A 15763-nucleotide genomic window follows, 5' to 3' on the forward strand; every position below is an offset into this window, starting at 1 on the left:
CAGAATAAATCCTCAGTAAAATGAAAATACATGTGGAACAAAATCTTAGTAGTCAAAGGGGAGTTTTGCTTCAGACTTACCTACTGTATAGCAGTCTGTACAAAAAATATTTTAGTGGTCTGAGGGCGATGGTTTTGACTACTGTGACTTACTCCTGTGTAGAATGGTAAAGGTTGATGAAGCAGTAATTAGAATGTAGTGTATACTTCAAAGGCCATATTTAATAAATTACTGTTTTCTAAGGTGGTTTATGAAGTACCAGCATGTAGACCCAGAAGAGGCTGTAAAGATTCACATAGATGTTCAGGCAAAGAAGTCTGTGGCAATTCACTGGGGAACTTTTGCCTTAGCAAATGAGGTAAGTACGACTGTGGTCACAGTAACTCATTGTGTGTCTGACATAGGATAGGATTCAGGCATCAGTGCACCTGGCAGTGTGTTCAGAAACCAGACTAGAATCTGGACCTGTATGGTCATCATAGTCATCAACGTGAATTACGGTGGTAAATTATTAATTAGTAAAGCAATATTTATATACAGTGAAAAAAGCCTCTTCATTGCATGGGGTCTTTTGAATTATTTATATAACCAAAAATATGTGTGGTCTTAGGAAATAGAAAAATGAATTATCATGTCATTCCTCTTAAGGCAGACTTTTGTTTAATGGAAGATACAAGATATGTACAGAATTACTCTAAAAGTAACTTATAAAAAGTGGGACAGATGAAGGGGTCTCAGAGTCAGGGACTGTTACTAATTGAAGGGGTCAGGGAGAGCTTCATGGAAGAGATGACATTTCAACTTGGCTGTGAGAAGGTAAGGAAGAAGGCATCTCAAGGAGGGAAGTGTGGGCGTGGAGATGGTGAGCAGTGAGTTCAGCCGGAGTACGAATGCTATCAAGAGCAGCAGGGAAGTAAGGCTGGACAGCTTGGAACTTTTCAGAAGTGTTATTTGTCCAGTAAACACTGATTCTGTGTCTGCTGTGTGCCAAGCACTGGGGTAAATAAATGGTGGTTTTATTCCTAGACTAGTAGAGAAGACTTCATTTTCCTATAAGGTACCTGGACCCTAGACCTCTGCTAGTAGGCAGAGTTGTGGGATCAAACAGAAGCTTAGCAAAAAGCTTTCTCTCCTCTCCTGGAGCCAGGGCCTGTCCTAAGCAAAACTTAGAAACGGACAAGTGAACTGAGCTGCTGCTCCTTGCTCTCTGCGGCACCTTCCACATTCCAGGGCCCCTCTGCAAGGAGTCCTCTGCTTTTTAAGCATTCCCTGTCCCTGTCCTTTTTCTGGCCTGCCTTCTCCCTGGTTGCATCTTATTCCATAATTATACACTGCCTGCCCCCCGTCTACTCCCTCCCATCAAAACTCCCCCTCTGCAGTGCTACTATCCTGAACTACATTGTTGGGGGGACACAACAGAATCAATAGCTGAACGACAGGGCATAGGAAGGGTGAAGGAGAGTATGTTTCTGTGTGCTTGGAGAAACACAAGTACACAGGTCTACCGCTGTATTTAGTGGCAGTGTCTTATTCCATGTGTGCGCGTGTTCCGTATGTATATAAATTTAGATGTAAGTACGCTTATTTATGTTCCATATATATTTCGGCAACTTAGATGAAGTAGTAGTATTTTATTAAACCCTGCAAACAGAAGAGTCAAAAATGAGTCCTAGATTTTTAACTTGAGTAACTGGGAAGATGGTTATGCTCTTGACTGAGATGGGAACTTGAGAGGAGAGAAAAACCTCAGTCTTTAAGAGTTATTGTATTATTCAGTCTTACTCCTGTTAAAAATCTAACCTTCACCTTTACTTCTTAATGAAACATAAAACACAAACTCATTTAGTCTTTTTGACATTAGTTCTGTAAATCTGACAACTGCAAGTTTGCTAAATATAAAGAATTTGTGGGGAGGATATTTAGTCTATGCTTTGTAGACAGTTTAAAATGATCTGCATGTAAATAGTTGTAGTAACTGCTTACTACAGTATAAGCAACTTAAGGATGTCCTTGACTTGGCAAGACTTAAATCAGAGGTCGCTGTAGATATATTTAACCTGAGGAGTGTTGAGTGAGTTTCTTACATGTATTTAAGCATTTAAGTCACTAGTGTTGGTGGAGACAAACTGCAGGCACTACATAATATGTGTTAACTTCTTAAATGACCAGGCTCTCTATTTTGAGTGTCTTATATCTTAGAAAGGGAACAGTTTGAGTTTTCTGGGGCTGGTGCCTGGCCTTCAGTGGGTCCAGACTGCTGGGAACTTTCACCACTTACTCATATTTATGTCTGATCTGCTATCTTGATCAATACATATTGTTTGGTCCCAGGTCTATGGGGCATTTCTGTCTTCCCTGCAGGGCTAAGGTGCCTGCACTAAAATAGTTTTCTTGCCTGCTTCTCAAGTTATCTTCTAGATGGTTGAAGCAACCAAGAACTGACCTGTGAAGAAACTCACAGAGATAGTGCAACATCAAAATCCATACGAAGTTATAGCTTATAACTAAAGTTACAGTTTAGGAAAGAAATTATTAGTGTGAGATAACTGTGTAAGTGTTTTGTTACTGGCTGAGAGTTGTAGAACACAGGGGAAGTGGGGAAGAGTTTCGTCATTTTGAAATCTCTTAAAAACAATTTTGCAAAGGAAAGCTTCTTGGGCTATTAAAGTTATATTTTACTGGTGATATATCAGCAATCTCCTATGTGCAAAGAAAAGATGAAGAGTAGATTTCTGTTATCAACTAACCTTAATAAGTGGCTATTTCTAGGACTACAGGGTAACGAATGCTTAGTTAACCTCAGTTACTCAGCAGACAGTGGCAACGCATCTCTGAACACAGCCAATAAACCTAGAAGTGAGCAAGCAGGGAGGAAAAAACTTGAGTGTGGCCAGTAGCTGTTAGCAGATCTGTACATCTGAAACCACAGAAAACTTGCCTGGTTTTCCTACTGCATCACTGGCTGGCCCTTCATAGTCTGTGGCTGATTCCTCCTCTCCCTCCCAGCAGTGAGAATGTTAGGACGCCATAGTCCAGGGGCCCCTTCTCTTTAGCTGGTTACTCCCTGGGGGAATCTCACGAGTCTCATGCCTTTAAACACGGTCTATGCACTGTAAGCTCTCTAACCTAGGATTTTCCCTACAATCCACATTTACCTACTTTTCTCCACTTAGATGTCCACCAGGTTACAAAAACTTCATACTAAAAGTTAAAAAGCTTCATTCCAAACTTCCTGTTCTTTCCTCAAACTTGTTTCTCTTGTATCTCAGCAAATGGCAAAATCCTCCTTCCAGCTCCTCAGGCTAAAATCTTTACCGTGTATATCCTCTGTCCCACTTTCTCCAAATGCAGTCAGCTCACCTTTCAGACTCTATTTGGACTCTGACTGCTGCTTATCCCGTTCACCAGTGCCACATTGCCCCTTGCTGTCTGTTCTCCACACTGCAGAGGGCAGCGACCTTTACCCCTAAACCAGATCAGGACACTTCTCTTCAAAGCCACAGTGATTCTAAGGGTCGCCTGTAAAGCCCCCTGCAGTCTGCTCCATTGCCGGGAGCCGGCATATTGCATATTGAGTGCAGCACTTTCCACAGCATCATCTTTCAGGATCTGGAATAGCTCAACTGGAATTCTGTCACAGCCGGGAGCCAGCGTGAGGAACTCCGCCCATGACAAAGGTCATGAGGAAGGAGGCTCGGCATACGCAAAGGCGGGATCGAGCCTCAGGAGTCCCCCTGGAAATTCTCGAGCATCTACCCCCAAAACCAGAGTCTGCCTACTTTCTGCTTTGTGCTTTCACCTACACCTCTGACTTTACGGGGGGCTGTCCCCAACTACCTCTCTCTGAAAAAAGAGTTAGCTTACAGCTCCAGTTAATAATTCCTGGGTGTGACAGTGTTTCAACCTACAAACTCCTTTGGAAATCCTCTAGCCTGCCTGAATAGGTTTTTCCGGCCACATGTGATTGTTCAGAGCCTCCCAACTGTGAGGGGGGGAGGGGGGGATATTCCAAACTGTCTAAACACAGATTCCTTTGAGTAGTTAAAAGATTGATTAGAAATTGTATTGGTGAAGGGTTTTTCACTTATTGGGCCAGTGTTTGCTGCTAAGTCTCCATATCCCTTACCTGCTGTGTCCCTGGCAGTGTATTGATTAATATAATTGGTGTAAGTAGTAGCTTTAATGTTTGTAACCTTGGACCCTTGAGTTAATTCTTTTCTTGATTGAGCCCACCACACCTTTGCCCTTTAGGAATGCAACTTTATCTAATGCTTTTGGAGGGTGGCTCCTGACTTTGGAATAATCATCTTTAGAGAAAAATAAGTTTCTTAAAATGTTAACAGGCCTCCTGGCCAGAAGATGATATAAATCACCTGAACTTTTGCATATGATAAGTTTGAAAGTCTGGCTTTGATTAGGATCAGGAACTGCTGTCCTTGATTGACTCTACCCCTTCCCCCATTATCCTCTATGCACAACTTAAGGTATAAAAACTACTTTGGAAAATTAAAGTGCGGGCCTTGTTCACCGAAACTTGGTCTCCCCATGTCGCGCTCTCTCTCTCACTCTGGCTGAGTCTCCATCTGGAGCGCGGAACCCACCATGCTTACTAATTATGCCTGGGCTTCTAAGATCCGACCGGGGAGGCCTCAGTGTCTCCTCTCCTTTGGGAGAACGGAAGGACGCCTGCAGCCTACGTAAGTGGTGCAAACTTCTTGTCTTGAAGTTTTATTGGTCTCTTGCGTAAACCAAGCTACTCAGCCTCTTTTCTCCACTGAATTTCCTCACTGAGCTATCCTCATTCTATTACTCTTTATATCTTTGATAAATATTTAAATAAATAGGTCGCCTATGCCGTCTCTCCTTCGAATACCCTGGATCAGCCGGGGCTGGACCCCAGCACTCCATCAGCGTTTGTTCAAGTGTTGCCATCTTCTTAGGTGGTTGTATTTAAAATTAAACCTCCACCTGATACTATTTTGTCCCCAGAACACATCACCCACCCCAGTACTGTTTTCTTCCTTGTTCACGTCTTACCTGTCTGTGTACTGGGATGTAAGCTCCAGGAAGGCCAGCGCTCATATTTGGCACCCTGACCTGGCTACTCCAGGTGCTCACAAGACACTACTGCATGAAGGGCAGCAGTGGACTCGCCGCTGGCGATCAGAGGAGAGACCCGGTGATTTTTACTCCTGCTTTTAACTTTCACATTTTTACAGCTTTTCTGATTGAAATTGAAAAAAAGAAAATAAAAACCTTTTCTGTAACAGCTGTTTTTTCCCCCTTTATTTGATATAAAATAGCCACTATCCAATGTACAGTTTTAACTCAAAAGAGAAATAGCTGGTGAAATGACTTATACCTTTTACTTTAATAATTATAACACATTCAAGTGGTTTTATTTGGAAAACATTTGAGTAGGTTGAAACATCCTTCAGTAGTGTGCTATCTTCCTTTTTAGCTGTGAAAAGGTGAGGAAGCACAGTGAAACTCCACTGTCAAATCTTCTCCAGCTCCCTCTCCACGTCTCAGGCTACAGAAGTGGTGTCTGGCGGGGGCTTGGGGATGACAGCCCTTCTGCAGCCAAAAATATCGTCTCTAGAGTTTGCTTACACACAGATACTCTTCCTTATAATCTAAGTTTCTATATTCTCCCCCAATATTGGTAACACTTAATTCTTTAGCACTGGTTCCATTTAGGCTGGAATTTCATGCAGGGAAAATAGTGATCAGAGTTCATGCAGTCTAATGTTCAATCTAAGCTGGCACCAAAGTTGATATACATGGTATTAGATAAATTGATAAACGTGTGACACTTATAGCAACAATGATTATATATTAGAAAGTGATTGACTCATCTGCTAATCTTTCAATGAAACAAAGATATTATTTTAAGCGGGCTGTGTTGGTTTATTTTAGTTGAAATCTTGTTTGAACTATCCCCTCAAATATAGGTGTGCTTAATCTTTTTCCATTTTTGTTTCTCTCTGCCCTTTGCCAGCATTATTTAGAGCCTCCAGCGAAACTGTGTGAAGCTCTAGAAAAATACAGACTTAAGACTGAGGATTTTCTTGTCCTGAAGCACGGCGAATCAAGATACCTTAATACTGATGATGAAGATGTTGAATAATATGAACACAAGAGTTTTTCATGAAAAAGGCATCATTTGATATATATGTGAGAAGACGAAGAAATGCATGAATATTATGATTTTTTACATTTGGAAGCAACTTCTGTAGGTTTATGTTCTGTTATCACCTGATACTAATATGATTGCTGGTCCATATAAACAATAGTTCAGAGGTGGGTCATTAAAATCCACATTAGCCAACTCATTGTTTAAGGTCCTATCTCAGTGACATAAACACTGCAATGGTTTTTGTTTTTTTTTTTTAACTAAAGCATTCTACTTTCATGGTAGAGTTTTGAGGTTATAAAAAACTGATTTTAAAAACTCACTCCTCTTTTTATTCTTAGGGGCCTTCTGCAAGGTAAGTCAAGGTTATATACCTACCTTGATTTTCTTAGAGGCCTGCACAGAGAAACATTTTTTATAGTCACAGAGTAAATGATGACATTGATTCCCATATGCTTATAGCAATTTGTGCTCTATTAAGATTATGCCAAATGGTAAGTGATTTATTTTTTTAAACATAGGAGTTTTGGCTAAGTTACCATTTGTAAAGACAATTTTTTAAAGAGAGGAACAGTATGTTCTATGGCACATCTACAATCCTATGGCAGAAGCCCTCTGAGCTGGGAAGTGTGGTTATGAGACATGACTTATGAAATTTTTGATTTTTAATTTAAAAGTCAGACCTGCTCAGCACAAATATAGCTGCAAGGAAATAATTTAAAAAGACAAATGCACATCTTATATGTTGATAGACCATATACTTTGGATTTTAATTTTTTCCCTATTCCATCTCCTCTCTATGTATATGTACTCATTTTTTTTTTCTGGTTTCTTAATAATGCTGGCAAAGGGCAGAGAGAAACAAAAATGGAAAAAGATTATAAGATTTCAACTAAAATAACCAACATAGCCTGCTTAAAATAACTCCAGTGTCAGCAAGATTTATAAGTATTCTATGTTTTACATGAGTGTGATGTCTTATATTTTTGTATCAAATGACCCTTAAGCACGGTTCTCCCGTTAATAATTAAGCCAGTGTGGGATGTCAGTGGTTAAAGAGAGAGTGATTTCGTCGTAGACGGGCTCTGCAGGCGCTTGGTGACTGTGACCCTTCCTAAGGGGGAGAGCCGAGCAGAAGCCTGTTCTGTCTTCCTGATCAAGTCTCAGTAAAATGAATTTTATTCATACAAAATAATCAAAGTACAGGTTTTTCTACACCAAATGCTACCCAGGCAGTGCCCTGTAATATATGCACGTTGGCCACTCAGTCTGAACTTCAGTCCTGCCTCCACCGTGGGCTCTCTGTGTGCCTCAGTGTCCTCACATGCGACAAGAGGACGACTCCCACCTACCTCCAAAACTGAACAAATAGTAGTCATAGGTAAAATAGATTTGAAAGCAGAAAACAGGCTACTGCTTTTGATATATTTTGATATATTCAAGTATATATAGGGGCAGTAAAACATTGAGGACTGACAACTTTATCTCCTGCATTGTGTAAATTTGCAGTTACAGCCAAAATAAATGTAAATGATCTTTATAAAAATGTCAGTATTTCTAGCTACAAAGATGCAGCAAATCTGTTAAGGGGAAATGTATATGTAATACAGGTGAATGTATATGATTTGAGGGCACTAAAGCACATAAAATTTCCCCCTAAAATAAACCTTCAGAAAAACAAAAACAAACCCAACACTTTCACTCCAAAGGAATATTTCGCAAGCAGACAGGAGTCGAGATGTCAGGCTTATTGGTGGATTAGCTCTGGCTCGGGTTGCCCTAATACTAGCCTGTGCTCTGTGTCACCTTCCTCGCTTGCACGCCAGACTGAGAATTCATCTCTTGCCTCATCTCTGTGAGGCAAGCCGTGCACATCTTGCTGAGTTATTTTTTCTCCTTGAATGGCCTTAATTGTTTTCACGTGTAGTGTTTAACTGACGGTCTCCAAGCACTGTAATTGGACCTGCCTCATTTTTCTAGGCTTCCTCCATGCTTTAATTTTTATCAACATTAGCACTCTTTCCACTTTGGCATTTTGTTCCTTCGGTACATTGAGCTTCATCTTTCCTATCTTACATTTTGAAGGGTTTTATGTGCAAACAAAGACAGATTTTGAAAAATTAGACAAATCCCCTCTGTTCCCTTCAGTTTGATGCCTTTCATTTGTCTCATCCTCTAAGTCAATTTCATTTTTCTCTTTGATTAGCCAGCATCCATACTTAGCTCTCATAATGTACAGCTAGTTGATAATTTTCATCATATACTGAATGTTTCCTACTGTATAAAATATTTCTCCCAAGTTTCATTTCTGTATCAGTATAACCCTGAGAAATAACTAAGCATGTAAGATTTTATTGAAATTCACTTCTCCTGTGGTCAGAGGAACACTTTGATACTCATTGCCCAAGAGGGTGGGGCTGTCAAATAGGACCAACTAAAAAAGTAAGATGTGCCCTGCCCTACAAAGGTAAAAACCTAACTGTGCATTTTCACTGTGTAATTCTCTCTAGATAGTTAATGACTTCCCCCTGCCGATTTTCTCTAGCAGTTTGACATTTCAAACTCAATGCTCTGATCTCCAGGAAATGTTGTGTGTTCGAGGAAGAGAATAGGTGGAGTTTTAGAATCCAGTGCTGCTACAGCACATTAAAATCTAATCTTGATTTTTAATGTGTGTACATTTAGAAAATATATTTTCATTAAATGAGGAAGACTACACAAAATTGTTATAAAGAAATGTGCCTTTCAGGGAAGTAATACGTTTGCATCACTGAAAATGATTCTTAGCTCTCGTAATGTACAGCTAGTTGAGAATTTTCTTCATGTACTGAATGTTTTCTACTGTAAAAAATATTTCCCCCAAGTTTCATTTCTGTATCAGTATAACCCTGAGAAAGCACATTTTTCTGTTTGAGGATTTGTAACTTCCTATGGAAATCTATGTATTTAGAAATGAAATTCAAAGTACTCTTGCCTTAAATATATGAATAGGAAACCTTCTGCTTGCAAACTGATTTACTTAATAACTAAGCATGGTGGTGGTCATGAACTTGAATATTATAAAACATGGGGATGTGGGGTGGAGAAGAGGAAGTCAAATATAGCAAACTGTTACAGTAGCTTATGGGACAAAGATACTATTTAAAATAACTGCTGAGAATTTTTATCTTATAATTTTAGTTATGTAAAATATAGATGAAAATTAATGAATAAAACTTTTCACTTAAAGGGAGAAAATAATCTTGCCACTTTTTTCTACTAAAAAAAAACAAAAGAACCTATGAATTTTTACTGAGCATAAATTTTAAACACTAGATAGACTAAGCACCTGTACAAAGTCGTTTCCTCCCTCTCCAGTCCTACTCTCAGGAGACGGGGTTTCATTCTAGATGTACCCAAAGGCCTATACAGGAACGACAGAAGCATTCTGTTTCGAATGATGCCAGTATGTTATACACAGTAAACAGGAGTGGGTATTAGGAAACATTTTTCCTAACGGTTAAAAGTTTTCATGGTCTAAAAATAGATTCTATGATTAGAACAGACCTGAGTGGCTGGTGGCCTTGGGAGCACAGGATCTCATCGCTACTAGAGGAACAGGGTCCTTCCTGGGGCAGTGTTGCTGTCCCGGTGGAGCAACTGCAAATCCCTTTGGACAAGGGAAGGGGAGCTGACATACAAAGGGTCACTGTCGCTCCGTGTGGAGGGAATAGCTGAAGTAGCTTAGCAAAAAGCAAAATAAAAACAGTTTCAGAACAAGCTCTCATATTCATTTGGTATCAATAAAATGGTCCAACACAAACCAAAGACCACGGCAAGCTGTAGCTGTGTTGAAGATGAAGTGTATTTACAGTACATGATGTTTACTGTTTAAATTCAGCAGCTGAAAGAATCTGTTTGTGAGGAAGGTGAGAGAAATTTCTGTGCATTACTTCTGGACTGCATTACTCTGGAAAAATATGACCAACCAGTTAGAATTTTGGTATCATTGTTACCTTCTCCTTCACGTCTGCATCATGGTGATGAACTAAAGCTTTCATTTTCTGGGCGCATTCTTTTCCATACAACAGGGAGAACAGTGAACCTTCAGGGAAAGTTGGCTGCGCAGCTAAACGGTGCTCTTCGTTGAGGCAGTTAGTTATGTTCTGAAGCAGTGTGAGAGCTCGAAGAAGAATCTCCTTCGGTACATGGCCATCAAGAAGTGAAAGGAATGATGAGTCCACCTGAAATAGGAAACAATGAGAATTAAAAATATACGAAAACATTTTCCATGGGTCTTTTCACATGTACTGAACACATTTTAAAAATCCTGTTGTAGAAAACTATCCCTGAGACAGCATCACATAATTGTGTAAAATCTTCAGCACCCCTGTATCGTATACCAAAGGAAACAGGAGGTTTTGTGTCTTAGCTTGAAAATACTATTTCCTTGAAATCCTACAATGTAGTCATTTTTCCTCTTTAAGATCCATCATATATGGTCATCATGGAAACTTATTAGGTGCCAGGTATAAGGCCGAGCAGATAAATAATAAAACGGTCCTTTTTTTATAGGATATTCTATCATAGTACAAACTGTGCTTTCTTCAGAATACCACAGCTTTTAATTATCTTGCTCATTTCTTACATTTTCTGTCTCCTCTACCTAGACTGTAAGCAGACAAACACCACGTCATGCTGTTCTCACTGCTATATCCTAGCACTCAGCTGGCATCAGGCGCATGGTGGTGCCTCCGTGAACACTAGTGTCTCTGGATACTGAGATACACTGAGCATTAATATTAATAGATCAAGTATAAAATGTGTGATAAGTACCCCAAAGTGAACAGAGACATAAAAATTACCATTTATTACTACTAGGGAGACCTTTCCAAAACAGTTTTCAGAAGTAAAACATGGTCATTACAGAAAATTGAGGCAATTCATATAGGCAAAGAGAACCAAAACAGAAGGAAAAACCGCCTCTAATAGTGCTCCTCAGGGAGAATTCCTGTTAATACTTTGGGATAAATCCTTTCCTTCTAGATCTGTCTGTCCAAACTGATATACAGACAGCACAAATATGCAGGTACTTACTTGAGCATCAAGAAGTCGATCTGTCATGGCTGGATTTTCAGACAAATTCAAAAGAAGCTTCAAAACTTGAACCTGAAACAAGAAAAATATCAAATTATTTCAGACAACCAAGCGTGGATTTTCTCTACCTGACATGCTATCTCCCAACCATGTCCATATTTTAAAGTCCTGCCTGTTCTTCAAGGTCTGATTCAAATTCTCTCCATTGCACAAAGTCTTCTCAATTCATTTTACTTAAAAAGCTTGGTTTTTCAATTATACTGATAGAAAACAGTGAATGTCTTCACTTCCCACCACTGGCCCACACAAATACCTAACCAGGGTAACTTTAACATGTTACATAAATAATCTTTATTATGATTACTGTTATGTAAAATGTGATCTTTGGAATAAAAAAGCCATCTCTCAAACTTCAGTTTATTTCTACTTAAAGTATGAAAATGTAGTGAAAGTTTGGTTATGAAGACTTACAGTAGGTGCTTTTTACTAGCTTTCTGTGATTCCTGGTGCATACTGTTATATGAAAAATGTTATAATCTTTTAAACAGACAATGATATAATCAGCAAAAACACATTAACAACTTACACTGGACTAGCTAAACTGCTTGCATTCTTTTTTTGGCGTTTCATTTTTAATTGGAGGATAATTGCTTTACAGTGTTAGCGTTGGTTTCTGCCATACATCAGTATGAATCAGCCATAGGTATACACATGGCTTCTCCGTCTTGAACCTCCCGCCCCGCCCCACCCCCTCTAGCACGTCACAGAGCACTAGGTTTGAGCTCTGCATCATACAGCCAATTCCCACTGGCTATCTAGTTTACATAAGATAGTGTATATGTTTTCAATGCTACTCTCTATTCATCCCACTCTGTCTTTTCCACCCTGTGTCCACACATCTGTTCTCTATGTCTGTATCTTTATTGCTCCCCTGCAGATAGGTTCATCAGTACCATCCTTCTAGATTCCATACGCATGTGTTAATATATGATACTTTTCTCTTTCTGCCTTCACTCTATAATAGGGTTCACCCACCTCATTAGAAGTGACTCAAATGTGTTTGTTTATGGCTAATATTCCATTGTACATATGTTCCACAGCTGCTTTAGCCTTCTGCTGATAGGCATCTAGGTTGCTTCAATGTTGGAGCTATTGTAAATAATGCTGCATTTCAGTTATGGTTTCCACAGGGTATATGCCCAATGTGGGATTGTTGGATTATTGGTGGTTTTATTCCTAGTTTTCTTTTTTTAATTTTAGGATAATTGCTTTTCAGAATTTTATTGTTTCCTGTCAAACATCAACATGAATCAGTCATAGGTGAACATATGCACTCCTAGTTTCTTTAAGGAGCAGAACTTTCCCTAATCTCCTTGCCCTATGGAACCACTGCTGGGAAAAGAGGATATGCTGCTGCCGTGTGGACACTTCCCATAATTACAATGGGAAAACCCAGGGCTGAGGGGAGCTCTATAATTGCAAGGCCTGCAGAGCTATTAATGAAACCTGCCCTGGAGAAATGTGCTGTGGTAAGCAATCAAAAGAAAATTCCAAATAGGCTCAAATTTCAGGCCACTTTAGGAGTTAAGTTTTACTCACAACATTCTTTTAAGAAATGAACCACATAAGAGGCTGCTCACCATCACTCATTAGTAGAGAAATGCAAATTGTCACTACAGTGAAGGATCACCTTGCACCATGGTTAAAAACTCTCAACAACAACCGTCAGGGAGGGCGGGGTGAGAAGGAACCTCCCAGCCTGTTGCTTAGACAGTAACCTGGTGACAGCCACAAGGGAAGACACTACGGAGGTTCCTCAAAAAATCAAGCAGAGCTACATCTGATCTGGAACCTCACTCCTGGATATGTGTCTGAAAGAAACTAAAGACAGAATTCATGCACAACCACCCCAAAGGGTATTTGAGGAGAAAACCAGATTTTGAAAAGTCTCATGCAGCCAAGTATGCACTGGACAAGAATGTTTCACATCCAACAAATGGAAGCAAACAAAAGGTTTACCGAGAGAGGCATGGGTAAAGAAGTGACACATGTACACAACACAATGTGACTCAGCCAAGAAAAAGAACGATTACTGTGATTTTCAGGAACACAGATAAAACTAGGGGATAATAAAAGAAGTGAAGAAAGTCAGAATCAGAAAAATACAAATATCAAATATCACTTAAAAGTGGAGTCTAAAAATACACACAGTTTACTTGAGAAAACATAAGCAGACGTGAGTTAAAACATACTAAATGAGAAGGGGTAAGGGATAAGTTATACAGTTTAGATATGACAGATATAATCACTCCATATGAAATAGATTATCAACAAAGACCGAGGTGTAATAAGGGAGTTCAACACTGTAATAAGCTATATGGGGAAAAAATTCGATTGTGAGTCGATATGTATATATGCAAAACTGCAAATACATTTTGTATACCTACAGCACTCATTACCTTGTGTATCAATGTTAGTACAGTAAGAAATACAAGTGAATTTAAAAACAACAAGGGTGGAGACAAGCTTTCAGTCTGTGTTGTCTTTCCACTTTATAATTCAACACTGAATCAGGACTTTCACTGAGGCTCTGGTTGCTTTAAATAACCACAGTTGGGCTGAGGAGGGCCTGCCGTTTTGTGGCGTTTTGTGGCCGCCGTTTAGATCAACAACGTTAACAACAGAGCTGAGTGGTGGTTGATCTTCCCAAGGCCTGCAGGGCTCTACACCTGTTCTCAAGAAATGCCCTGGGGTAAATCAACAATAGAGCATTGAAAAAGGCAGACGTTAAAGGAGCCGATTTCAAGAGGTAAATTTTATTTACACTTCATAAAACATAAGCACATCGAGAGATACAGAACATCACTCATTATTAACATACACACACTAATGTATATTGACTAGATAAAAAGGAGCTACTGAATAGCACAGTGAACAATACTGAACACACTAATAATCTATATGGGGAAGAACCCAAAAAAGAAGATTCAGCTCTATGTACAACTGAATCAAGGTCCTGTACACCTAAAACAAACACAACACTGAAAATCAACTCTACACCAGTGAAAAAGAAAAATTAAATGGGTGGGGGTGGGGGGAGGGTGCCACGAAGAAATGCTGTCACCCTGTGGCTCTTCGCCCTAAGGGAAACTGTAAACACCCGTGCTGATGGGCAATTAATATTCACAAGGGGCAGTCAAGAAAACCACCTGCCCTCAAGGTATATCCTGGGGTATGACATCAGAAAAGATTTCAAAACAGGGCAGATGCTCAAGAACCCAATTTCAAGAGCTGTTTCACTCACCTTGTTTACAAAAAGAAAAGACATCAATATTGCTAAATATTAGAGAAGTGCAAATCAAAAGTAGAAACAGATTTCCTCACACCATTCACAGTGGCCATTGTCCAAAAGACAATGCTGGAAACGGTGTGGGAAAATGGAAAGCTCCCTGTACCCGTGGTGAGAAGGTAAATTAGTAACAGCCACGGTGGGGAACAGCGTGCAGGTTGTTTAATAAATGAAAAGGGGGATGAAATTAGAATATTCACTAACATACAGAAAAATAAACTCCAAACATATTAAAGACCTCAACAAAAGGATGAATGCTATAGAGCTCTTGAGGAAAATACAGGCAGAACATGCTTTGACATAAATTTCAGAAAGTTCTTTTTTGATTCACCTCTTAGAATCATGAAAAATAAAAATAATGGAACCTAATTCCACTCAAAAGCATTGGCACAGCAGAGGAAAACATAAATACAACAGACAGACAACCCTTAGAATGTAACTGATATTTGCAACAAAGACACCCATGAGGGATTTATCTCCAAAATGTACAGTTTATGCACCTCAGTATCAGAGAAACAACCCAAAGAGGGGCACAAGATTTAGATGAACATTTCTTCAAAGACATGGAGATGGCCGTTAAGCACATGAAAAGATGCTCAGCATTTCTAAGTTATTGAAGTGAAGTCACTCAGTCGTGTCCAACTCTTTGCGACCCCATGGACTGTATAGTCTACCACACTCCTCCGTCCATTGGATTTTCCAGGCAAGGGTACTGGAGTGGGTTGCCATTTCCTTCTCCAGAGGATCTTCCCGACCCAGGGATTGAACCCAGGTCTCCCGCATTGTAGGCAGACGCTTTAACCTCTGAGCCACCAGGGAAGTCAGAACCGCAAATCAAAAGTACAATGTGATAATCACACAGTTCAGAATGGTCATCATCAAAAAAATCTACAACAATAAATGCCAGAGAGGGTGTGGAGAAAAGGGAACCCTATTACACTGCTGGTGTGACTGAAAGTCAGTAAACCCACAGAGAACAGGACAAAGGTTCATTAAAAACTCAACGGAGAAGTATCATAGGACCTAGCAATCCCATTCCTGGACATAGATCCAGAGAAAACTATAATTTTAAAAGACAGATGCATCATACATCATGACCAAGTGGGCTTTATCCCAGGGATGCAAGGATTCTTCAATATTCACAAATCAATCATGTTAATGTGATAATGTGATACACCACATTAACAAACTGAAAGATAAAA

The 15763-nt window shown here is 39.6% G+C and overlaps 2 protein-coding genes across 16 annotated transcripts in view; one reads left to right on the forward strand and one right to left on the reverse strand.

Annotated features, from left to right (window-relative positions):
* Window positions 1-9373, forward strand: part of NAPEPLD (N-acyl phosphatidylethanolamine phospholipase D) — a 92875-nt gene extending 83502 nt beyond the window's left edge. For all 9 annotated transcript variants that reach the window (XM_086397055.1, XM_086397053.1, XM_086397059.1 and 6 more), the window contains 2 exons: window positions 244-358; window positions 6002-9373. In XM_086397055.1, coding sequence (XP_086253181.1) covers window positions 244-358; window positions 6002-6130 — 244 coding nt within the window. In that variant the 3' untranslated portion in view covers window positions 6131-9373. The remainder of the gene's footprint in view (window positions 1-243; window positions 359-6001) is intronic.
* ARMC10 (armadillo repeat containing 10) overlaps window positions 1-15763 on the reverse strand; it is a 137209-nt gene that overhangs the window by 66937 nt on the left and 54509 nt on the right. For 6 of the 7 annotated variants that reach the window (XM_086397068.1, XM_086397067.1, XM_086397065.1 and 3 more), the window contains exons 5-6: window positions 11213-11284; window positions 10132-10359 (exon numbers count right to left, since the gene is read on the reverse strand). In XM_086397068.1, the coding sequence (XP_086253194.1) occupies window positions 10132-10359; window positions 11213-11284 (300 nt within the window). Of the gene's footprint in view, window positions 1-9962; window positions 10360-11212; window positions 11285-15763 lie in introns of those variants that run through there. The other variant, XM_086397070.1, reaches the window with a different exon arrangement.

This window comes from Bos grunniens, chromosome 4 (assembly GCF_055505025.1).
Source record: "Bos grunniens cultivar Pamir isolate PY7600 chromosome 4, Bosgru_T2T1.0, whole genome shotgun sequence".
In the NCBI taxonomy this organism is placed as follows: domain Eukaryota; kingdom Metazoa; phylum Chordata; class Mammalia; order Artiodactyla; family Bovidae; genus Bos; species Bos grunniens.